The sequence below is a fragment of the Arvicanthis niloticus genome, chromosome 29 (genome assembly GCF_011762505.2).
Source record: "Arvicanthis niloticus isolate mArvNil1 chromosome 29, mArvNil1.pat.X, whole genome shotgun sequence".
Classification (NCBI taxonomy): domain Eukaryota; kingdom Metazoa; phylum Chordata; class Mammalia; order Rodentia; family Muridae; genus Arvicanthis; species Arvicanthis niloticus.
In genome coordinates, this window is record NC_133437.1 from 22,965,342 (window position 1) to 22,991,877 (window position 26,536).

A 26,536-nucleotide genomic window follows, 5' to 3' on the forward strand; every position below is an offset into this window, starting at 1 on the left:
AACAAACTCGCACTTTCCTCACAAACTTTTACTAGACATACTATAGACATATCTTGATCAACTCTCTTCTTTATCTTTTTTTATATACACATACCAAAATCAATTCAAAATAAGATAGTTTCCAATGAAATTATTCAAACTGCCATTTTTGCAATACAAAATATTAAACCACAAAATATATACAAGCGTTTATAATGAGTGCCACCCACTCATACTATTCAAAAGAGAAATGTCAACAGTTCCTAGCACAATCCAACTAATAGACGCCTCACAAAAAAATAAATCATGCACAGATTTTCCTGTTTCAAATGGCACATGCTCCTTCACATGACTGGCTCTGCATGCTTGGCTCAGTGCCAGCTGCTAGCTCAGCTGGATAATATCACACAGTCTGACCTCATGGTAGCATGTCACTTCTGAACTGTTTCATTAGAGGAGAGTTTATTCAGCATTTCCCTCAAATGCAATTTACCGCCTGTCATTTTGCTATTTAATCATAAAACCAGGTTTTTTTTTTTTTTAAATAGTACTACAGCCAGAGTAAGAGTCAATTACTAGTTTGATACAAATGGAATTTCAACTGCTTTAGACTTCATTAATCCTGTTGTGAAGATAAATAACTGCTCTTAGCACTTGCTTGGTCACAGAGCAGTTTAGTTTGCATAAAAGTAAGTAAAACCATTTGCTTCTGTCTCTTGATGTTTTCCATCACACGTTTTCTAAAAATACCACTGTATAGTCTACTCATAAGAGAACAATCCCAAAAGGAGAACAATTCAAAGCAAAATATCTTCAATATGATGTTTTAGTAGAAAGTAGAAACTGTTTGTACAAAAAGCCATCAACCTAATAAATACACCCAAACTAATTTGAATCAGAACTTTTAAGAAGTATTACAAAAGGAAAAACAAGCTTTTTAATCATAAACCACCAAAAATATTTTGTTGAATGAGGTTGAATATAAATGTGACATATTTAGACATATGAAACAGTTCACATTACCTTGGAATTAATCCTAAATCTCAGACAAGCAACAGAGCAAATTTACAACTTTCACATAAAAAAATGCCTTAAGGGGCTGGAGAGACAGCTCAGTGGTTAGGAGCACTGAATGTTCTTGCAGACAACTAGGGTTCAGTTCCTAGCACCCTCATAGTGGCTTACAACCACCTATAATTCAAATTCCAATAAATCTGATGGCATATAAAATAAAGTATTATGGTTCTTCTATGAAAAGATACAATTTGAAAGAAAAACTGACTCAAAACTCAGTATGTCATGACTATCCAAATTCAAGTAAGACTCTATAAATTCCCACCTAAAGAGTAGTTGCTTTAAATAGAGCCAAGGCAAGACACACAGTACACACAACCACACACTCCCAGTCTAATAAAGGAGTGTGTGTGTGCATGTGCGTGTCTACACTGGGGAGGGAGAGTAACAGAGAGGTGTCTAATACTCATTTTCAAGCTTGCTCCTGGGCTTGGCAGAGTCAGGCAAGTTTGACTCCAGTCTGTGTGTTCACAGCTCTACCACTTGGTTCCCAGCTAGTTAGTGACTTATTTTGAATGCAGACTCACTCATTCGTATCGCATATGAATGGGGAGCGCTTACATGATCTTTTGTCATGTATGCTTTCCTCTCTACATACATCTATATACATTTTTCTCTTCCTCTTTTGTTAAACCATTGGAAATTACAGATATCAAGGATACCTATTTTAGAAAAAAACCTGTGGAAACAATCTCTTTAATTTAATTTAAAACCCCATCTGAGCATCAGAAATAGCCCTATTCCAACATTATTCAACCAGTGATCCCAAGGTTATCACCATCCAGAAGGTATGTCAAGCCACAGAGCTCTAAACTCCAAGTCTGGGATGGCATTCAGGACTCAGCATTTGATGGTTCGAGAAGCACATGAGAGAAGTGTAGTTCTAAAGGACACTGAGGTTGTTACTCCATAAGCCTAGACAAGGCTTCTCCAACTATCCTGTATGCAAACCAACCAGAGATCATATTAAATATTCTCATTTGGTATGGATAGGGTTTGTGATCCAGGTTTGTTTGTTTTTCAAGACAGGATTTCTCCATGTTTCCTTGGCTGTCCTGAAACTCTGTGTAGACCAGACTGGCCTGAAACTCAGAGATTCACCTGCCTCTGCCTCCCAAGATGTGATTAAAGGCTGCCAGGTTAATGATTCTGTATTCTTAACAAGTATCCACCTGACTTAATGCTACAGTTTCTCAATAATTAATAAAAGCTAACTGAGCTGAGGAACATTAACTAAAATTTAGTGGTTAAAAATAGTCCTCAAGCCAGGCAGTGGTGGCGCACACCTTTGATCCCAGCACTTGGGAGGTAGAGGCAGGTGGATTTCTGAGTTCCAGGCAAGATGTTTAAATTAAGATTATAATAACTTTTTAAATTACAAATGTGTCACCTTAGAAATTTCTCCTTTTTTTTGTTTTTTTGTTTTTTGTTTGTTTGTTTGTTTTTTGTTTTTTGTTTTTCGAGACAGGGTTTCTCTGTGTAGCCCTGGCTGTCCTGGAACTCACTCTGTAGACCAGGCTGGCCTCGAACTCAGAAATCCGCCTGCCACTGCCTTCCAAGTGCTTGGATTAATGGTGTGCGCCACCACCACCTGGCTCTGTGTCTTTTCATGAGATTTTTTTTCTTTCTTTTTATTCTACTTACGTATTTTTGTTTAAGTATTTAAAAGTGAAAAATTTTTGTCGTCATTGTTGCTGTTATTTTGGCTGTTAAAATTATGTATTTTGGAGCAGGTAATGGTGGTGGCACATGCTTTTAATCCCAGAATTTAGGAGATAGAGACAGAGACAGACAGATCTCTGAGGCCAGCCTGTTCTACATAGGGCGTTCCAACAGAACAAAACATAATACCATTATTTTTACATATAGGGGCACATACTCATAATCCTACTACTTAAGAAAGCTGAGGCAAGAGTTACCTGCAAGAGTTACCTGCAATTTGAGGCCAGTCTGGGCTACATACAGTAAAAGCCTATCTCAGAATTTCAGTAACTAATTAAAATAAAAATAAAAATAATAGGTTGGTAGTACAGGCTTTTACTGTCAATAATCTAGACTAGGAGACGGGCATATATCTGAGTGTGAGACCAGCCTGGGCAGAAAGGCAAATCCCAGGACAGCCAGGGCTCTACAATGTGGCTTTGTCTCAAAAAAAAATAATAATAATATCAAAATTAGAAATAATAATAGCTGGAAAGATGGTTCAGCAGGTAAAGGTGCTTAATGCCAAGCCTGAGTTAGATCCCTAGGACCCTCATGAAAGAAGCAGAGAATCTCCTTAAGCTGTATACACACAAACACACACTGTGAATAAATGTAATTTTTAAAAAAGATCATAATATTTATTTTGAAAAAGGCTTTTAATTATTTATCTAAAAATTTTGAATACCTGTACAAAATTGCAGCAAGTGATATTCTTTTTTGGGTTACAATGTAATCTATTCATTACTTAATACTTGCTCCAGTCATTCTAGCTATGACCAATGGGAGCTTTGCTGCCTGTCCTTTGTCCTTCTACAATAAAACTAGAAAATTAGAAAAAGATCTTTGTGATACTCAATTAGACAAACACTAACGCCCCCACCCTCATTTTTTAGTTTTTTTAGGACAGGCTTTCTCTATGTAGCCTGGTTGTCCTTCTTGAGTGCTGGGATTAACGGTGTACGCCACCACCTTATGGGCAGAAAGAAAAAATATTTCTTAACTATGACACCAAGCTTCACGGGCAAAGCAGGCCTCAAATTCCAGCTAGTTGGGAAGCTGGGGCAAGAGGATCTAATTCAATGCCTATCTGGGCCAGAGAGTGAATTCTAGTTTAAAAAAAAAAAAAACAAAAAACACCCAAGCTGGGAAATACAGCTCAGTAGTAGGGCAGCTTGCCTAGTATGTGACAGGCCCTGGATACCATCCCTAGTATCACAAAAAAATATTTTTAAAAATACTATCAAAAAGCATAAAACAGTCGGGCAGTGGTGGCGCACGCCTTTAATCCTAGCACTTAGGAGGCAGAGGCAGGCGGATTTCTGAGTTCGAGGCCAGCCAGGTCTACAGAGTGAGTTTCAGGACAGCCCGGGCTATACAGAGAAACCCTGTCTCGAAAAAAAAAAAAAAAAAAAGCATAAAACATAAATCTGGTAAACTGAACTTGATCAAAATTAACCTCTGATTTTCAAAACAACAACACAGGGGCTAAGAGAGATGGTTCAGTGGTTCGGAGCACTGGCTGCTCTTCCAGAACACCTGAGTTCAATTCTCAGTAACCACATGGCAGCTCACAATTGTCTGTAACTCTATTCCCAAGAGATGCAATACAGAGAGCACTAGGCAAATAGATTTAAAAAAAAAAAAATCCAAACTAAGAAAAAATACTTCACAAAACATGAATCTGACATACAGCTTACATAATCAGTATTAATAAGACACTCACTCCAATTTTTAGAATGGCCAAAGGGTCTGAAATTCTTTGACAAGAAAAATTATAAATCGTCAAAACATAAAAAGATGTGTCGTGTTAGTTCCTTGGAAATGCAGATCAAAAATCCTGCTAGAATGCCTTTTCAAATCCAGCACACAGCTAAGCCCTGGCAAATATCAACAAAGCAGAACCTAAGTGCCTTACTGCTGAGACTGTAAAATGCTGTAGGCACAAAGTCTGATGAAATGGAATGCATGTTCCTTACTTTAAAATACTTCCCATTATTCAACATGTATCAAGTTTATAAACAAAACTTTAGAAAGAAAACTTATATTCAATACACATTTTCAAGCATCTTTTCTCTCTTGCCTCAAGTCCCATCTCCAGCTATCTTAATGGGTCTCTGAGGTGAAGGTGATGTGATGAGGTGAAGGTGATGGGGGAGCTTATGCTGAGCTCAGCAAAATCCCCTCCTCTGCTTCCCCTTCTCCCTCCCTCTCCCCTCCCCCCTCTCTATTTCTCTCTCTGATAAATGCACCTGGTCTACAGAACGAATTCAAAGACAGCCAGGGCTACACATAGACACTAACTCAAAAAATTTTTTTTCTTTTATTTTTTCTTATTTTAAAAGAAATTTTTAAAAATCTGGATTATAAAAGATACAAAGCTAATTGCTTTTCTAGTTTTCTAGTTCTAATTCTGTCATGGGTCTTTTGGTTTTGGCGTTGGCTAAGTGCAAAAAATATATTCACTGCTAAAAGGATAAAATTTAAGCTCCACGGGTTCTATTTCAAATACCTATTCCAACTAGATAGAAGTTCAGAACTGTACAAACTTAGGATCTGGTTAATTCTGCTGTAGGAAATTTAATTTGCAAGATTTAAAAACATAACTTTATGAAATGTAAAAGAAGTCTAGGTAGCATCGTGGGATAGTGAGTTCTCTAGGTCTGGCATTTTACCAAGTCTTCAAGGGGCCTAAAAGGACAACTAACAGGTTGTCATCTGGCTTTCAAAAAGTGTTTGTTTTATCTTTTAATTTGTAGTAATATACCTAGTATAAAAGCTGAAATATTACAGAATCTAAACATATTAACCTCATTTAGGAACTCTGATCACAAGAATTTTATTTTTCCCTTTATCTTTATGGCTTTTTAAAAAAAAAATCTACCCTTTCTCAGGCTATTTTTATCTTTATTTTTAAGGATCTATAGCTGTGACTTTAAGAACTTTCAACTAGTAGCTACGAACCTACTTTGTCATGTACTGAAAACGAAGCTTTTATGTTCAAACATTATATAGTTTGAAGATATTGACAAAGCCTATTACCTCCTCATTTTTAAGTTATCCTATTGCTTCTTATAACTGGTAGTTACTAAGTTTTTATGAATAGCAGAAAATCAGACAATAAAACTAGCAGGATGACTATAAAACAGAAAACAACAAAAGCATGACTCTTAACTTGGTATAGTGGTGTGCCTATAATCCAAAACTATGGGAGGTGATGCAGGAGGACGGATTTTGAAAACCTAGGCCACACAGCATGTTCTAGACCACCAGCGGCCACATGCATATCCTATTAGCAAATGAAATATATGACTGATTAGTGCTACTAGGATAAACAAAGAATATAAATAGAGATCTAAATTAGAAAACACCTGTTTCTTTCTGACTCTTTCAGACCACAGGGTGCTGTGGTATTCAAAGCATCCAGTCATTATAAATCAAATTCAGGAGAAACCATAGGCTCTGCTTCAGTTCCTATGTCCAGGCCTCTGTCTTGAGTTCCCTATATGATGAACTATAAATTGTAATCTAAAATAAACTCTTTCCTCAAGTTTTTTTGTCAAGTGTTTTATCACTGCAAGAGAAAGCAAACTAGGATAACTGTATGAGAGGCATGTTTTCATAAGTTCCAACATGTTTATGTTAAATAAATGTCTTTAGACTAGATTATTTTAAAGTTTTCATTAAGTAGTAAAATTCTATGAGTGCAAAACAAGCCAGATTATATAACATTTTCCTTCTAGTTTACCTAATTACAAACTAAATACTTCTGAATTGATGTTTCAAATTATTATTTAAATATTAATAACATGATTACATCCTATAATTGAAATATATACAATCGATTCTAGTTGTAAAAGGTTTATTTGATAATGTGATGTGCTTTGAACAGATACCACAATGTAGAGCTAAAACAGATATGCCATCAAAACCCCTTCCCTAAAATTACTGTACTAAACTAGGCAAAGTTTGATTTTTTTTTTCCTACTTGGACTCTCAACTGACATAGCCACTGACCTAGGGAGGCAAAGGCAGGCATATCTCTATGAGATCTCTATGAGTCTGAGGCCATCCAGGACTACAGCAAGACTCTGCATCAAGAAAAAAAAAAAAAAAAAAAAAACAATTACATCAAAAGAAAAAACATAAAATGCTATTAAAAGTGGAGCTGGACATGGTGGCCACACCTTTAATCCCAATGTTTGCGAGGCAGAGGCAGGAGGATCTCTCTTGAGTTGGAGGCCAGCCTGGTCTACAGGATAAGTTCTAGGAAATTAAGAAATACCCAGTAAAACCATGCCTCAACCCCCTACCCACAAAAAACTACCAAAAATGCCAATCAAGGGGAGAGAAATGGGGTAAGGGGATAACATCTGAAATGTAAATAAAATATCCAATTAAAAAAATTCCAATTAAAGCCAAGAATGGTAAAGCACGGCAATATTCCTAGAGGCTGCACTCCAGAGACTGAGAAAAAAAAGAACTGATAGCATAACATTCTAAAATTCCAATTATTCTCTGATTTATATTTAAAGACAAGCCACTTCAAGATGACTATTTTTTTTTTAATCATAGTATTCTGGATTATCTGTGACTTAAGGGATAAACTATTGCTTGTAAATTTAGGTTCAGGTTTCAATTCAAGTATCCTGGCTTCGACTAAATTTTTAGAAAACTTTTAGATGATTGTACATATACAATATAATTATAAATCATATTTATAAATATGTTGTATATTTATATATTATGTATATTATATATTATGTATAAATAATAAATCCATATTATTTTATATAGTTATAAAAAACAATATAGGAAGACCTCTGGAACACCTTGCCCAATTTCTAACAATGATAACACTTGGGAAATGACAGTTTGACATCATACAAAAATATAAAGATAAAAATCTCTACTTGGATATCTCTCCATCTTTACTTATAACTAGGTCTGCTCCAAATTTCTCCTAATTGGCCTTGGGATCAAAAATCCTGGAACTGGAACCCAGTTTTGTCATATATTCACACAGACATATCTTTAACTTCTCAACCCAGCTGTAAAACTAAAATACCAGTACCCACTTCAAAGGGTCACACTTAATACTTAGTACACGCCTGACTCTGTACCCTGTGTACTACAGTCACTTTGTAGACGCACACTGGTCTTTAGCAACTTTCTGAAGATTATGAACACATAATGAAGATTTTTCAGGAAGTAAAGTCATCCACGTCAGTCTAACCTTATCATTCAAAGATTTATGTGTCGCATAATTCTAAGGGTTGTTTTGTTTTGTTGAGACAAGTTCTCTGTGTAGCCTTGGCTATCCTGGAGCTTGCTCTGTAGAGAAGACTGCCTCCCAAGTGCTGGGATTTAAGGCATGCACCACCACTGCTCAGTTAATTGTTAATTGCATGGCCAAACATTCATATGTTCACCACTGTCCAGTTAACTGTTAATTGTATAGTCAAACATTCACATTATAATGTTTTAAAGGGACCTGGTAAGGAATGTCTCCTTAGCCAGTGTAAGAAAACTACAAATCAATCAGGTAGGTTAAAAAAAAAAAAATAGAAAGATCTAAAAAAAAAAAATACCATATAATTCAATTAGTAACATTTAAAAATTAATGAGATTTGGGGGGAAAAGAAAATTTAGATGACTCGGGCTTCAAGTCTTGCTTTTGTGATACAATGAAGAAAATTGATTCCCAAACTTTTCTTCTATCATTTACCTATTTTTCTGAGTTCCATATTATAGTTTCATTTGACTGAATTATTTTTAACTGTGAAATAAAATATAGTTCTAACATACTATAATACATAATAAACAAAGTCAAGAAGTCTGGAAGACTGTAAATATATTAAATAATAAGAGATCATGGGTACTTACTTACTACATCCAATGCTCAATAAAAGTAAGATATGGGACCAGGCACAGAGATCCTTACCTTTAATCCCAGCACTTGGGAAGCAGGGGCAGAGTTTAAGGCCAACCTGGACAAAACAGAGTTCCAGGACAGCTAGAGCTACATAAGAGAGAGCCCCTGTCTCAAAAATTAAAACATACACTATACCTTTTTTTAAAAGTAGAATGTAGAAGTCAGGCATGGTAGCACATGCCTTTTATTGCAGTACTCAGAAGGCAGAAGCAGAAAAAACTCTGTGAGCATGAGCTACATACTGAGTACCAGGCAACCAGGGTCACATAAGACCCTATCTTTGAAAGAAGGAAGGACGGAAGGAAGGAAGAAATGGAGGGAGAGAGAGGGAGAGGAGAAAGGAAAAGGAAAAAAGAGAGAGAAAAAGAAAGAGAGAGAAAGAGAAAGAGAAGGTGGAATTTATAATCTGGGGTCATGTAGCCACGAAACCTGCAAGCAGGCCTCCTATACTCATTTATTGGTGCATTCCTTGTGCTTAGCAGTTATCATTCAAGAAAAACAGTCCCTAGAAATGTATATGAATGAGAAAAGGCATTAAATATTAAGAAAAATTCTATATTCGTCTTTGTGTTAAAGGACCAGTATTTTATCCCAATCTTTCTTTACTAAACAGGCCTTCTGTTGGGGCTGGAGAGATGGCTCAGTGGTTAAGAGCACTGACTTCTCTTCCTAGAGGTCATGAGTTCAATTCCCAGCAACTACAACCATCTGTAATGGGATCTGACATCCTCTTCTGGTGTGTCTGAAGAGAGCTGCAGTGTACTCACAGACATTAAATAAATAAATAAATCTTAAAAAACAACAACAACAACAACAGGCCTTCTGCATCTGTAGTTAACTCTCTTTTCAGAAATCTAAACAAGCCAAAGATAGATTCATTCAGTAAAGATTATATAACCATTTTAAGTAACTAAATTACTAACTAAAAGGCTGTGACAAATGCCTTAAATTAGAGGCTGGAGAGATGGCTCAATGGTTTAGAATACTTGTTCTTGCAGAAGACTCATCTTGAATTCCCAGTACCCATATAGTAGCTTACAACCATCCATAACTCCAATTTCAGGAGATTTAATATCCTCTTTGGTCTCCTCAAGTACCAGGCATGCACATGATATACATATAGACATGTATGCAAAACACTCATAAATATAAAGTAAATCTAAAACAAACAAACCAAACTAACATGACTCATTTTCAAGCTTGACTCCATTTTACAATTTAAAACTGTTATTCAGGGCAACATATGATGTAAAGTTAAAGTTACTCATCATGTACATACATTCAAATACAAACCTTTAAAGAATGCAGGACACTAAGGAAGGAGACCATGCGCCAGTCTATGGATGCTACACAGTAAGATTCTGTCTTAAAAATAGTAATGAGGATTAGCCTAATCTGGCATCAATAGGAGGGGAGGTGCTTGGTCCTATAGAGGCTTGTTGCCCCAGAGAAGGGGGACAATATGAGGGGTGGGCAGGAGTGGGTGGGGGGGGTAAGTGAGTACCCTCTTAGAGGCAAAGGGGGGGGGGGAGGAGGGCTTGGGAAGGGGAGACCAGGAAGGGGGACAACATTTGAAATACAAAAAAGTAAAATAGTTAATAAAAAATATTAATAAGGCAAATATTTGATTCCTTGCAGTTTATCTTACCAGGTCTTTCTTTCCCTGTGCCTTTTGACTCAGCAAATTTTTGTATCAAACTTTCAATTGTAGTATTAGCCATATTATTTATAAATTCTTCATGAACCTATTAAAAAATAAGAATTTTTTCTTTTTTTAAAAAGCATTCTTACTTTAATTCAGAAACCTACTACAAAGCAATTTAAAAAGTTACAGATTTCTTTTTAACCTTCTATGTTGTTTCCTAACTTATGTGACAGGTTTCTGGAGACCAGCTTCTGCTTCCTTCTCCCCAAGACACTGCCTATAGGCAGTTGATTACTGCCACTTTTGATTTTTCTAGAGACAGAATTCTTATGATAAATATAACTTTTGAAGACAATTATTTTCATTTTCATAACAAAGAAAAAGACATTTTCTACTTCTCCTTACTGCAATACACCCCAGATTATCATTAAACACTCTCAACACTTCCACATTTAAATTTTCTAATTACTAAAGTTTCTACTCTGACCTTTTAAAGTATTAAAACTTGAAAAGAGAAGTATTTAGAAGTTAGTAATGCTCAACTAATGAAGACTATATAGTTAATACTTAGACGTATATAACTTTAAGAAACAGATGTTTAATATATACTAACTATATGGTTAGCTATCTAGTAATACTGGTAAGTATAGTTATATAGTAACTACAGAATCATATAGTACTTAGTTACTTTAAAACAATTTAAATTGGGGCTGGAAGATGGTTTGGTGGTTTTTCTTCCAAAAGACCCAAGTTTAATCCCCATCATCCACTGAAGACGCTCACAGACACCAGTAGCTCCAACTCCAGGGGAATCTGATACCTCTGACTTCAGAGCACCTTGAGTCATGTGTACATATCCACACACAATTTTTTTTTAAAAAATTCAATAAAAATCTATCTTAAAAAATAATAAATGGTCACCGCATACCTTTAATCCCTGCACCTGGAAGGCAGAGTGCAAGAGGATCTTTGAGTTTGAGGCTGGCCTGGTCTACAGAGTGAGTTCTAAGACAGTCAGAGCTACACAGAGAAACCCTGTCTCAAAAAAACAAATAATGGGGACTGGCGAGATGGTTCAGAGGTTAAGAGCACTGGCTACTCTTCCAGAGGTCCCGAGTTCAATTCCCAGCAACTACATGGTGGCTCACAACCATCTGTAATGAGATCTGGTGCCCTCTTCTGGCCTGCAGGCATACATGCAAGCAGAATGCTGAATACATATTAAATACATTTTTTTAAAAAAGATGGAAAGCAATCACACACAAAAATAGTAATGATAATTAAAAAATTATCATGTTTGGCAATCAATAAAAAATATAAATATGTATTCTTCATCTGAAATGATTATATGTAAGATTTCCAAACAAAGTGATAAAAGACTTAATAAAGAACTGTAAGTAAACATGAAAATTTCATAAACCACATCAACATAAAGCAAAAAATTTACCTGGCCTATCTGTAAATGAATTTCCTTTATAGCATTTGACAAGGATCCTATAATTTCCTTTATATGAATGAGATGAGTTTCTTCAATATCTTGAAATTTCTGGGTTTGAAATATAAAAGTTTTGATTATAAAATATGTATAAACATATACAAATACATACTCTGGAATCAAGAGAAGTTTTAGAAACCATTTCAGTATAGATAACTAAATTAAACTAATGACCACTATGTTTGAAACACTTCTAAACAAATGAATCAAATAACTTTGTTATCCAATTTTCTTAGGCAAATATAAACTTTTCCAGAGTCTAAAGATAGTACAAGTTAAATTCTACCATCAGGATTTTTAAAAATTAAGGAGATCCATAGCGGTGTTTTAAAAAACCAGAGAAAAGTTTCCAAAACTAAAAACTGATGCTTGCAGAGCAAAGCCTAACCATTTAATTTTGAAGTCTACAATCTGGCCCAAGATTCTCAACATGCATATCTAACTTTTGAAAAGTTCCGGGAGTCTGTATCTCAGCGTTCTCAATGGAAGGTAGGAATGCACCAGGTTGGGGAGGGAGGGGATGCACCCCAGGGCACTGGTCTCCAGGATGCCTGGGGAGCAGGACAGGCAGGAATGTGGTTGGGAAGGAACCTTTCCCAGTTGTGATAGCATTTTCCAGAGAATACCACTGCTAGTTCTTGCTTTCCAAAACTCATGATGAAAACCCCTGAGAAATACTGAAATAATGCAATCTGTTTGACTTTGCTTACCCCAGTATTTTCTAAGTTTCAACCTCACAACCTTTGAGTGTTTTCTCCTTCCTTAAAACACAACTTTGAGTTCTACTGAACAGATCATCTTTTTTTTTTTAATCAAATTAAATCAGTTCTAAAGAATGGGCCTAAACTTCCAATTTTTTTGATTAATTATCAAATTAAATTATCTCTCCTCACATTAGTGCCCAAATTTATCTAGCATCGAGTTACTTGATCAGAAATCATTAATACAGATTGTCTAGTTTGTGTGAATCAATAAAAAATATATCAATAAAGGCAAACTTTGCTAGAATAATTGTACTAACAATTCCCAAACTTCAATCAATCTTCTTGATGTGGATTACAGATAATAAAGTGATTCATGGTGATCAAGCTGATAACATATCTATGTCAAGGTCCTGAACTATCTTTAAGAACTGAAGACCACCCAGGCTAGAGATGATCCAGTGCTCAGGAGTAAACAAGGCTTTTGCAGAAGGCCCAAGTTCAGTTCCCAGCACCCAAATCAGGTGACTTGTAACAGCTTCTAACTCTAGTTCCAGAGGATCTGAGATTCGTATCTTGGCAGACACCAATGTACACACAGAACACATAGAAATAAAAATAAACCTTTAAAGAAGGAGAGAGACTTGAGGAACATCCAACAGGAGGATGATTCTTCTAAGTTCAAAATAGAAGAAATGGCCCAGGGGCTGGAGAGATGGCTCAGCACTGGTTGAGAGAGTGCTCTACAAGAACACTGGATCATCTTGCAGTAGATTAGGGTTCAGTTCCCAGAACACAAATGATGGTTCACAATCATCCCTAACTCCAGATCTGTTCCTCCTCCTGATCTCTGCAGGCACCATGCACATGGTACAAAAAACATACATGCAGGAAAAATACTCAAATAAAATAAATATATCTAATAAAAAATATTTTTAAAAAAAATAGGCCTTAGCTTAAATGTCAAAAATTAACAACATAATATTTTATCATAAATAAATACAACCAAATATAGTAAAGCTGACTCATACAATTAATTTCATATGGATGACTGCCTACTTCCAAGTTAAGTGATTTCATTCCTTTTTAGAACAACTTTACCAAATAAGGTATGTTTTGAACTACTCAGAAGTATCTTTTTATTTTTTGTGTATGAGTGTTTTGCTTGCTTGTGTATCTGTGCACCAGGTGCCTGCTGTGCTTGAAGAGGCCAGAAGAGGTGTCGGATCCCCTGGAACAAGTGTTGTACGTACTTGTGAGCTGACATGTTGGTGGGTACTAAAACTTAAACCCAGGTCCTGTGAAAAGCAGCCAGTGCTTTTAACGACTAAGCCATCTCTCCTGGCCCCTAATCAGAAGTATCGTGAAGCATGAATCCACATTTAACTCAACCTGTAATTCAGATACAATTTCTTTTTTTTTTAACCTTTTAATCATAAGTTTATTTATTCAATTTACATCCCAATCATAGTCCCTCCTCTCTTCATAGTCCACTCCTCACACGACCCCTGCCCTTCACCTCTTAGAAGGGGGAGGAACCCCCTGGGTATCAACCCACCCTGGCACCTCAATTCACTACAAGACTAGGCACATCCTCTCCCACTGTGACCAGACAAGGCAGTCTAGTTAAGGAACAGGACCCACAGGCAGGCAACAGTCTGAATAAGGCCCCGCTCCAACTGTTGGGGAACATGCATGAAGATCAAGCTGAACATGAAATACAATTCTGAGATTGTGAGGTTTTCTTTAGGATAGAAAAAGTACATTGCTAACTAATGTTAGTACTCAAAATTAGTGACTTCTACTTCAGAGGACCTAAAGCCCTCTTCTGGCCTGAGACAAACCACACACATGGCACGCACTCACCAAACATACATTCATAAACACATATAAATAGAGATTTCTTTAAAAATGAAAAAAGGAAAGAATAATGGGAATCCGTTTTACAGTATGTAACAGCTGGAAGGCTAAAGAAAGTCATGAGTTCGAGGCCAGCTTGGGACACACAGGGATTGAACAGGTGGTTCAGTAGTTAAAACTGCCTGTAACTCTGGCTCCAGGGGGATCCAATGTCCTCTTCTGGCCTCTATGGGCATGTATTACATAATTTAAAAAAAAAATCTTAAGAAAAAGTAAGAACAATACTAGGCAGTGTGTTTGCATGTGTGTACGTACACACCACATGAGCTATCAAAAAGAGAAAGACACAGAAAAATGTAAGAGGAAATATACACACTAGCAAGAATTATTAAACATATCTGTCTCTTCACAAGTAGTGTTGTCTCACATCTGTCCAAGCAAATTAATGTTCATTTGCAAATGCCAGAGTAAATAATTAAGATGCTATTTTGAAAAAATAACCATGAGAAAGCAGAAAAAAGAAATGGAAGGTTGAATGCTGAAAAATGATTTTAAAATATTCAAATTTTTAAAACTACATATGGTATTCCACAGATGGTATATGATGTGTTGGCATTTACCATTAACCCTAGTACTAGGATGGCAAAGGCGGATAGCTTTCTATGAGTTCAATAGCAGCCTGGTCTATAGAGTGAGTTCCTAGTGAGCTAGGGCTACATAATGAAACCCAGATTTTCAGGGAAGGAAGAAACGTAACATCAAAATGAGGCATGGTGATACCAGCCTGTAATTCTAGCACTAAGAGATTGAGGAGGTCAGCTTGGCCTAAACAGAATCTAAAAAACACAAAATAACGTGTGTGTGTGTGTGTGTGTGTGTGTACCCTGAATCCCACAAAGAGGCAGGAAACATCCCACTCCATCGAGCTCTTCTGTGCCCTACACACATACACAAATTTTAAAAAGTTAGGGGGTAGAGACATGGCTCAGTGGATAAGAGCGCTGACTGCTATTCCAGAAGACCCACATTCAATTCCCAACACCTACATGGTGGCTCACAACAGTCTGTAACTCCAGTTCCACAGGGTCTTGATACCCTCTTCTGGACTATGTGGTAAAACTCTCATAAAATATTTAATTTAAAAAATATTAAGTAACATCAATACAATAAAAAAATACTGAACAGCAGATTTTAATTCCTATGCTGATTTAAATAATAAAGTGAAAGTACTTTAATTAGTAGAAATGAAAATTTAACAAGTCAATAGTATCTGCTTTATAATAAATACATGTTCCTTAATGATTTAGAAGACATAACAGCATTTGCTCTAGTTTGTAACAGCCGTTTTTACAACAGAAATTTCACTATTTTAGAAATCTCATTTAAAAGAAGTAAAGCCTTCTGTGGAAGCATCCTTTTTCCCATGTAACACAACTGATAGAACCCTTCTGCAATCATTATCGGTGGCTATGCTGACATAACACATCCTAGTTTTCTTTTTCTCTGCCTTTTACTTGGGTTTCAGCTTCTCTTCCTCTATCAAGTTCTCAATAACCCCATACAAAACAAGCATGAAGTCATCGTGGCTTCCTAAACTCAAACTATAAAGGCTCAAATTATAATTTCTTACCCAAAATCTTTGGGGCTAGGTACATTTTAGAATTCACATTTTTTCTTTTTAAAATAAATACTCATGGTACTAAAAGAATATAGCACCTTTTATACTATTGCCAGTATAATCTTGTGCTTAACAATAACGTTGTAGCAAAAGCATGTATATTCAGTGTAAGCTAAAATTATAAACAACTTCATATGCAGATTCAGATTAAGTTTTGCTGTAGAAAGACTTATGATAAAAACAAATTTGGACTTACAAAACTGTGAGGATCCAAAACTCTGGCTCTAAGACTGGAACTCTGCATCCAGTGCTACAACTGCACCTGCTACCTCAGAGTCAACATGTTGTCTATCTCAGCACGACCCGCTCGCCACACGCCAACTAAGTGCTTCATGAAGCTTCTACCATTTCTCTTTATCCACAGATTTGACGACAAGTCAAAATCTGAAAGTAATCTAGCTCCTTGAGAATCTCTCCCTCCCTCCCTAATCCCTTAGACATCCACAGCATTTTCAGCTCACCACAAGACCCTCATCACCCTCATCACCTGACTAGTACGCTGACTTCCAAACTAGACTACTCATCTCTTCTGGGGCTACAATAATACATTCTTCACATAACTGCCAAAGCTAACTTTTAAAACACAAATCCAATCATGTTACAACACAATTCAGGTGGGTACCAGGCTGCCAGCTGCTCTTAGAGAACAGCTAATCCTTTGCATATCCTAGTTTTCATCCAATTTCTTAACCTCATTTCTTTAACTACTTCCTTTTTATTCTTCTCAGTTTTTAGAATATAGCATCCATCTATTTCATATTTATACTTCTAGACTTCATGTTCATCACCCCAAAGCCTAGGCTTTTTCTGCCCTACATTCTACTCATGTTTCAAGTCTCCGCTTTATTTCATTATTTTTATGTTTTACATTTAATTGTTGTATTGGGGAGAGGGGTATGCCATGGCTCATGTAGAGGTCAGATGATAACTTGTAGGAACAGATTCCCTTGTTTTACCAAATGGGCTCTGGGGATTGAACTCTGAATGTTGGACAGCAAATGCCTTTACTTGCCTGCCCCAAGTCTCAGTTCTAATTATCATGTCTCTGAAACAAGTCTCCCAAACTCCTGGTTTAAATTCTAGGTTACTCCTACTATTCTATCTCCTAGAAGCTTAGTCTTCCCTTTATAACACTTATAAAAACATGTTATTTTAGGCATGTATTTCATGTCTACCCCCCATCCTCTGTACTGTCAACTGAATATGCCTGCATCTAGCACAGTGCCTTTGACATAATAGGTAAACATGGATGCACGTGCCTGCGAGCATGCGAACACGCACGCATGCGTACAAACACACACACCTTTTGGATTATGAGATGGAAGTCTTCCATTTCCTCAAGTGAGACAGAAAAAGTAACTAGCAAAGTTTCACAATTATCAAGACTTCTTTCACATCTAACGTATGCCCACCAAAAAAGAGAAACTATTTTAACACTTGAGAAAATAAGAATAAACAAAGAATCTGACCCTTGTCCTTATATAATTTACACATGGAAAAGACACAAAACAGAACAGGAATGAAGCAGTGTATGACTAAAATGTTCTAAAAAATCCCATCATTAGCCTCAGGCCCAGAGCTGCATCATGAAAAACATGCAGCATTATATGGTAAGTCACTGTAATCTGCAGGGTCCTCTGCTATCTGCTAAATGAGATGAAATTCCTGATGCCTTACGTGGTGCTAGGTGCTAAGAACATAAGAAGACAAGAGTGAGAGTACAAGTGTTACAAGGTAGGGCTCATCAAGGGCACTCGCGTTAAAACAGGTCTCCAACTAGGAGTGAAAGAACACCAAGTTACTTATCATTTATCCCAAGTTAAAAGAGCAGTTTCATTGTGTACCTTCAAGAGAATCTGAGAACAGGGCTTTGTTTACTATTATAGCTTCAGTACTATCCTCCAGTCTTCTCCTTACACAGAAATCATAAAATCAAGACTCAAGCCTGACAACCAGCACTGTCATCATCTACCAAAGCCTTCATTTCCCTCAAATATATTTAAACAGCTTTTATTTATTTGAGTGAACTCTTATGACACTGTTATGGTCAGAATGTGAAATGCCTGTCACAGGCTCCTGTGTTTGAACACTTGGTCCCCAGCTGGTTAACTGGGGGTTTGGGATATCATGGAATCGTTTGGACAAATGTGCCTAGCTGGTAGATGTAGAGGACAGGGCCAGGGCTTGGGGAGTCTAGACTAGCTGCTCTACTTCCAGACTGAACTTCTGCTTCCCAATCCACTAAGATGGAAGAAAGTACTTCATCTTCTCTGTCTTCTCTACTGTGACCGACTAAACCATGAGCCAGGGTAAATGTAGCCCTCTCTCAGCTGTTTGGTCACAGTGACATGAAACGTAACTGGTTTAAGAAGCACTAGCCATGCTGGCCTCAATCTCTCCAAACAAGAGTACAAATTACTACGGTACTCAAACAGTTCATTTAAAATTTTCTGATACTGGGCTGGAGAGATGGCTCAGCAGTTAAGGGCACTGACTGCTCTTTAGAGGTCCTGAGTTCAATTCCCAGGAACCACATGGTGGCTCACAACCATCTGTAATGAGATCTGATGCCCTCTTCTGGTGTGTCTGAAGACAACTACAGTGTACTCATATAAAATAAATAAATCTTTAAAAAGAAAAAAAAATTCTAATACTATGAAAATTAAACAAAATTCTATTATTTAACCAATGTCCACAAATAATATAAGCATCCTGTCTTCAATTTAAAACCTTAAAAATACCAACCTGGGCTGTTTCTGTCATCTTCTGCTCAAAATCAGCTTTTGTTAATGCATATTTTTCCACATAAAGTTTGTAAGTATCTGTAGCTTTCTTAGACTTAACAGCTGCCTGTAACAAAACAAAAGCATTTTTAAAAGATGTATTTATTGTATGTTTATTAGTGTTTGCCTCGATATACGTCTGTCTGTGAACAACATGCATACCTAGTGCTCTCGGAGAGCAGAAGCCGGCATCAGCTCTGCTGACGCCACAGCTACAGATGGCTGTGGCCCGCAATATGAGTGCTGGCAATCAGACCTGGGTCCTTGCAAGACCACCTGGTGCTTTCTAGCCCACCCCCCCCCAAAGCATATAAAACTGAGGTTAACCATTTATCTTTCTTAATATAAGGTAATATGAAGTAACAAATTAAAAATACATTTAAAAGTTCTTTTGATACACAAACTTTAATCCCTTAATGACTATCTTGATCACTTCTGATTTTTTTTTTTAAATGGGCACACAATAACTCAGGAATCAAACATGAACTCTTTTTTTCTACTGGAATGTTCAAAATATTCAAACATAACCACTTTATAGTCCAGAGCAAGATTCTATAACCATAAGTAGCATCTGTGAGAAACTAGTAAAGAAGCAATGTAAAAAAGTGCACCAATCAGGCACCTGATTTTTCTACTTTTCTACAATAGTAAGTCTTCCTCCTCTCCCATTAATGCACAAACATTGTATTTAATGTCTAAAGTTTATAAACTAGCCAGGTGATGGCAGCATATGCCTTTAATCCCAGCACTATGGAGGCTAAGGCAGGATTTCTGAGTTAGAGGCCAATCTTGTCTAAATACAGATTTAGTTCCAGGACAACCAAAGCTATACAGAAAAACCCTGTCTTAAAAAAAAAAAAAAAAAAAAAAAACCAACGACGACAAAAATCTATAAATCAAATTCAAAATTTAAAAAATTGGTTTTTCCATGATAGTTCTCAGTTTCTTGGATGGTCCAATAAACCATTACATTTGTTTTTAATTTTTATCTATTTCTCTCAGAAAGTCTTTTACAAAAATACACTATGGTATTAATATACATTTAATTTTATCAGTTACTTAATGAAAACTGGAAATATAATGAGAGTAACATGAAATTACATAAGATATCTTTTCTTCAAGGACTTTTCAGAAAGTAACAAAACCACAGAAATCAATATAAACCTTGGGTGAGACAGCCAGGAGAAAAGATCCTGCGCAGCTCTGTACTGGACACAAAGCTACAGAGTCCTCGGTGCTGAGACAGTGATATGTGGGCAACAGGAGCACCAAGCCACGGCTGGGGGTCTGGGAGCAGCAGGCCAGCCTTGGGGGTGGCAGAGAAAAAAAAGGAAATACCTACTCTCTAAAGGTTGATCAATTTGGACATGAGATGGGTCTGTATAGTAAGAGATCAAAGGTAAAGAGCAGGCTGTAGGGTGTCGATATAGACGTATCTCCATATTCTTGATGACAGTCTGAAGGCAACAAACAGCAGGATGTGCTAGGTAAACCTATCCTTGGTAAGAACAAAGTAGGTTTCATCACACTATGGTGTGAGGAGCACATCAAGTAATTAGTCTAGATGACTAAAAATACTTTCTTTTTTGTTTTGTTTTGTTTTTTTGGTTTTTCGAGACAGGGTTTCTCTGTGTAACCCTGGCTGTCCTGCAACTCACTCTGTAGACCAGGCTGGCCTCGAACTCAGAAATCCGCCTGCCTCTGTCTCCCAAGTGCTGGGATTAAAGGCGTGCGCCACCACTGCCCGGCCTAAAAATACTTTCAAGGGGTCTAAGGTAATGCTAAGAGCCAAGTAAAAGCCTGATAACAGGACATTTGTGTAGGGCCAATCAGTGCCAATATATACCTTAGCTGTATTTCCAGAACAAGAAGCAGAACTGGAAACAGAAAAACTAGCTTTGCTGTGGATTAAGATTGGCAACAGACACACATGGTCTTCTCTAAACAATCTTGTGTTCTCTAAAATTCAATAAAAATTATACTAAACACACATTGTATGCTTTTCTACCTTTTAAAAAAGTTTTCTTTTTATTTATGGTATGTGTGTGTCTATCACATGTGTGTGAATACCCAGGGATGCCAGAAGAAGGTATCAGATCCCCTGAAACTGGAGTTAAAATCATTCTAAACTTCTTGACATGGGTTCTGAGGCTCTAATTCACAGCCATCTCTCCAGCTCTTTTCCCACCTTCTTAAATAAAGTACATGCAGGATGCCATTTCACCATATACTGTAGGTAAAACTGGCCTGGAGCCAGAAGAAAATTAATTAAAATTCTGGTTCTACCATTTATTTCTCCCTAATATGTTATCTTTGAGTTTTACATTGCTCTCTTACTCCTAAAACAGAAATAATACAAGATATTTTTTAAGGCTACAATAGTTAACCAAATATCATTAGATAAAGTGCTTGGGAGCTAGTGAGATAGTCATGGTTCAGCAAGTAAAGATGCTTGCTGCCACACCTCATAACTCTGAAACTCACAGAAAGGAGAGGACTAGTCTATCATATTATCTTCTGACTGAAAAAAATATAATGCTTATGATAGGATCTGGCATATAGACAAATTTATAAATAACTTAATATATATTTATTTACTACTCAATGCAAATTATTATACCATAATCCAATAGTCACTCACAAAATATACTTAAGCAAATCACATTAAGGTAATAATCTATTCTTTTTTTTTTTTTTATATGTATGTTGAGTGTACTGTCGCTGTATTCAGACACACCAGAAGAGGGCACTGGATCCCATTACAGATAACCATGAGCCACCATGTGGTTGCTGGGAATTGAACTCAGGACCTCTAGAAGAGCAGCCAGTGCTCTTAACCACTGAGCCATTTCTCCAGGCCTCAATAATCTATTCTAAAGCATGATGCTAAAACAAACTTGTAAATTTGTTTTTATTATATTAAGAAACTAGAAATTCAGTAATTTTTCAAGTAACATATATGCTGTTATAATACACAACTTGTAATATAATTAATATAAACAATGTAGTAATAACTTCTCACAATAGAAATATTGATATCACTATTACAAGTCAATAGTAATAAAGTCAACTGTTTTGGAGGAACATTACTTCACATAGAAGATCTGTACTAGGTAACTGTCTTAGTTATAATTTTACGGACGTGAACAGACACCATGACCAAGGCAACTCTTATAAGAAGAACATTTCATTGGGGCTAGCTTACAGATCCAGAGATTTAGTCCATTATCATCAAGGCATGGCAGCATCCAGCATGCATGGTACAGGAGGAGCTGAGAGTTCTACATGTTTTATATCTATATTAAGAACTACATCTTTTATACACACTCACTGTCACTATCTTCAGACACACCCAGAAGTGGGTATCAGGTCCCATTTTACAGATGGTTATGAGCCACCATGTAGTTGCTGGGAATTGAACTCAGGACCTCTGGAAGAGCAGTCAGTGCTCTTAACCACTGAGCCATCTCTCCAGCCCCTAAGAGTTCTACATCTTGTTCCAAAGGCTAAAAGGAGAAGAGTGGATCCCAAATGGCTAGGAGGAGGGTCTCAAAGCCCACCCCCACAGTGACACACTTCCTCCAACAAGGCCACACATCCTAACAGTGCCACTCCCTGAGCCAAACATATTCAAACCACCACAGTAATTACATCCTTACATCAGATGGGTATTTAAGAGCTGGGACGTGTGCTCCTGGAGCATCATTTCACTTTCTTCACATAACCTTCAGAGTTCTAAATAGCTCTGCTTCTGAAGTCTTTACGTAGAAGGGTAATATTAATTTGGTGAGGGTTGGCTCAGGTAGTAGAGTTCTTATCTAGCCCATGTGAGCCCTGGATTCAATCCCTAACACTGCAGGAACTGGTGTGGTAGAACAGAACTCCAAGTCCCAGTACTCAGGAAGAAGAGGCAGGAAGGCAGGAGGATCAAAAGTTCAACATCACCTGGACTACACAGTCAGTTTGAAGCTGGCTTGGGCTACCATGCAGCTATCCAATCATATACGCAAGTTTACACAAGCAATGAAATGTCATCATAAATGTCATGTTACCAACAGCAATTAGACAAAAATCATTAACAGAATATGCATTCTGATTTGAAAGATGTGAGGGATGCCTCCTAGCCGTTCACATTTTCTTTCTCTCTGGCACTTAAGTCTACATTTATTTAGTTTGCTTAACTTCAAACTGAAGACTCCTGAGTTTCCTCAATTGTGACTTTAGTGTGAACTACTGATTCTCTAAGCAGTAGTCGTATACCATTAGCTGGATTTTTTTTTTTATTCCCTCAGAAATTTACATTAAATGAATGAGGATGAGTTTATTTCTCTGTAATATGTTCTGAGTAAGGTCTTTTAATACAGGCTAAGCACCTCTGACCTAAGAAGAAAAATCCAGTGGGACTAGAGATGCAAAAAAATTAATTAAAATATTTTGGGAAATTATCTTTAATACATATGCATAAGGTATATGCATTTAAAATAATTTAATGTTCATAAATACCTGGGTCCTACTACTCCCTATTCTACATATTCAAATACTCCAAATCCAGTCAAGGATACTGGCATAGCATTAATACCAGCCTTGGGAGGCACAGGCAAGTGAATCTCCTAAGTTCAAAGCCAGACTGGTCTATACAGTAAGTTCTAGGCTAGTCAGGGTTACACAATGAAACTGTCTCAAAATAGTATTATTATTTATATTATTATTAATAATAAATATCCCTAATCTGAAAAGATCCAATAATCTGAAAAGGCTCTGGGGTCCAGGAGCTTTAGACAAAAAGTACTAGTGTTCAAAGCAGGCTCAGAGTGTTCAAAGCAGGCTCAGAGTGTTCAAAGCAGGCTCAGTTCCAAATTTCTTCTTTAACTATAACTTCTTTAACTCCTATTGCTTTTAAAAAAAATTGTAATTTTTTTTATTTCCATGTTTTCAAATTAGCTGGGTTTTATCCAGTAAATCTTGTTTCATCATGTCTCCATTAATTTCTTAATCCTCTCTAGTATTTTATATTCACTTATTTCTTTGCACAACCTAACACAAACTTTTTTTTTCTGGTTGATGGTTTCTAAATTTAAATTTCATCCAAGAATTCTTACTCCAATTACTAAGAGCATTAATGACCTGTTTCATCATCATGTCTTTTAAATGTGTTCTAGAATTGTAGTTGTTTGCACATTCCAAATAGGTTTTTGGGTTTTCCCTCTCTTTCTTCCCCTAGCGGTGAGAAGTGAAGACCAGTCACAAGATACAAGTAAGTAGTGCCCACTCCACATGTGCTGTGCTTTCTCATTCACACTCAACCATCTGGTTTCCAGGTTATCTACTGCTGGCTCTCCAAGATCGAATTTAATGTATGTCTTTAAAAGACAGTTTTAAGTTACGTTCCTTTTAGAATATTAGAGATATGTATGGTCAAAAGAATCATGAACTGGTTCCACAGACTGACTGTGGGGCAGGATTATGCATCTATAAATTATGTCTCTAAGATCCCACTCTTCCCTGACCAAAGTCCTAGGACCTTTGTTTCACTTACACAGCTTTCAGTAGTGATCCAAACTCTCCCCCCCCCCAACCTTTTATTTATTATCTTCCTCTTCTACTTAGTCACTTCAGGGCACCCCCTGGAAATCCCCCCACCTTGGCAAATCAAGTCTCTGTGAGGCAAAGCACATCCTCTCCCATGAGGCTAGAGAAGTCAGCCCAGCTAGTAGAACATATCCCACGTACAGGCAATAACTCCTAAGACAGCTCACAATCCAGCTGTTTGGGACCCACATGAAGACCAAGCTACACATCTGCTACATATGTCCAGCCTGGGCATGTTCCTCAGTTGGTGGTTCAGGCTTCATCATAGGGTGGGAATTTCTGTTAAGAGATTGTCTTTTAAGAGTCAAATTCCATTCCTACCTTAGGAATTTGAGCCCAACAACTTTTGATTGCCATCTTCTCATATCATTTTGTGCTTCTGACCCCAAAGACAATACTCTTCCTTGCTATTCTGTTAATTTGGCTTTTCTTCTTATATTTTATTTATAATTGCTGTGTCTAGAACAGAAGGCTTTGAAACTACAAATTTAAAGATGTGCCTCATCTTTTCTTACATCCCAGTTTGTATTTATTATATAAACTATAAAGGAATTTATCACTCCAAATCCGACCAATTTTTTATTTTTTCTCATTTAACTTTTACCCAAAGGTATGTATTTGTTTTTCCAATTAGGTACGTTAAATATTTTACAAAGACTTCAAAACTGTTTCTAAATGAAATATGAATCAAGTAAGTGAAAGGGTAAACTGCCTTAAGAGGAAGGGTCAAAGCTGTGGTGCACACCCCTTTAATTCTAGCCATCAGAAGGCAGAGGCAGGTGGAGCTCTAAGTTTGAAGCCATAGTGAGTTACAACCAGCCAGGGATACACAAAGAGATTTTATCTCATCGACTGTCTTACTGTATAAGTAACCAGGGGTGGGGAGATAGCCCAGTAAAGTTCATCCTATGGAAGCTCAGGCCCCCAGTATCTATATAAAACGCCAGGCATGGTGGTGTACTTCTGCAATCCTGGTACTGAAGTAAGTAGAGATTCAGACTGCAGGGACTCAATGGCCTGCTAGTCAACCTAGCTCAATTAGTTCCAGGTTCAGTAACAAGCTGTACCTCAAAAGATAAGGGAGAGTAACAGAGAACAGAATGACCTTTGGCCCCCATATGTGCACGCATGTGCTCTACATATACACATACAAAAAAAGGTGTTCTGGAAGTTTTAGAGATATTTTTATTATAGTTACCTTTTCTATTTCTCTTTGTGTAGCTCCTTCCTTTTTCAGACGTTCCTGTTCTACGCACTTGGCATTGTAATTTTCCTTAGACTTCTGGAGGGCCTGTGTTATATTCTGAATGGCTTGAACTGCTTCCAGAGTCCCCGCAACTTCCTCTTTAGTCTGTTTGATAAGAAATGGTTCAATAAAATGGACTATGAACCACTTACCATGTAACCACTCAAACAAAAAGACAGTTACCTTTTTATGAGATTTTACTTGCTCCTCTCCATACTTCTGAACTTCCTTTATTAATTCCTGTAATTTTCTAACAAGATCCAGATGACAATTTGCTAATTTCTCTGTAGATGTTTTGAACACATCCCACACTGGTGCAAATGTTCTGAGGGAAAAGCACAATATGGGAGTAATTTATTAAAAGAAAAAGGAGCCAGTAAAAAAGAAAGAAAAAGCAAAGTTTAAGGTTCTAAGTTGAATTTGATTCAGCAATTTTCTTTAGGAAAAAGATGAAATTAAATAATGACCTATAGTTTCGTATTTGTCCTTGCTTAATTATTTCTATCTCTGAACTATAAAAACATAAAACTTAGTTAATTTTATGTCACTGATCTTTATGCCATTTAAGTGTATTCAGACACATCACAAGCCTTTGTATGATGAACTAGTATTAAAAGTTAACATTCAAACTACTAGTTTCCCAGTAAAAAAGCTCCATCAAAACTAAAGTTTCTCCGGGGTTGGAGACATAGCTCAATGACTGAGGGGGTTCTCACATGTAAGAGATGCTGGGTTTGATTCCCAACACCACAATAATCAGGTAACAAAAATAAAACCTTCTCTTCTGAATTTAAATAAGCAAAAATCAATTTTTACATGTGATTGCTTTGTGCCTTCAACAATTATACAC

General features: G+C 36.8%; 1 protein-coding gene across 3 annotated transcripts in view; it reads right to left on the bottom strand.

The window, feature by feature from the left end:
• The window catches only part of Fcho2 (FCH and mu domain containing endocytic adaptor 2), an 89,595-nt gene that overhangs the window by 41,424 nt on the left and 21,635 nt on the right, over positions 1–26,536 (bottom strand). For all 3 annotated transcript variants that reach the window (XM_076927265.1, XM_076927266.1, XM_076927264.1), the window contains exons 4-8: positions 25,870–26,011; positions 25,639–25,791; positions 18,814–18,918; positions 11,782–11,880; positions 10,338–10,434 (exon numbers count right to left, since the gene is read on the bottom strand). In XM_076927265.1, the coding sequence (XP_076783380.1) occupies positions 10,338–10,434; positions 11,782–11,880; positions 18,814–18,918; positions 25,639–25,791; positions 25,870–26,011 (596 nt within the window). The remainder of the gene's footprint in view (positions 1–10,337; positions 10,435–11,781; positions 11,881–18,813; positions 18,919–25,638; positions 25,792–25,869; positions 26,012–26,536) is intronic.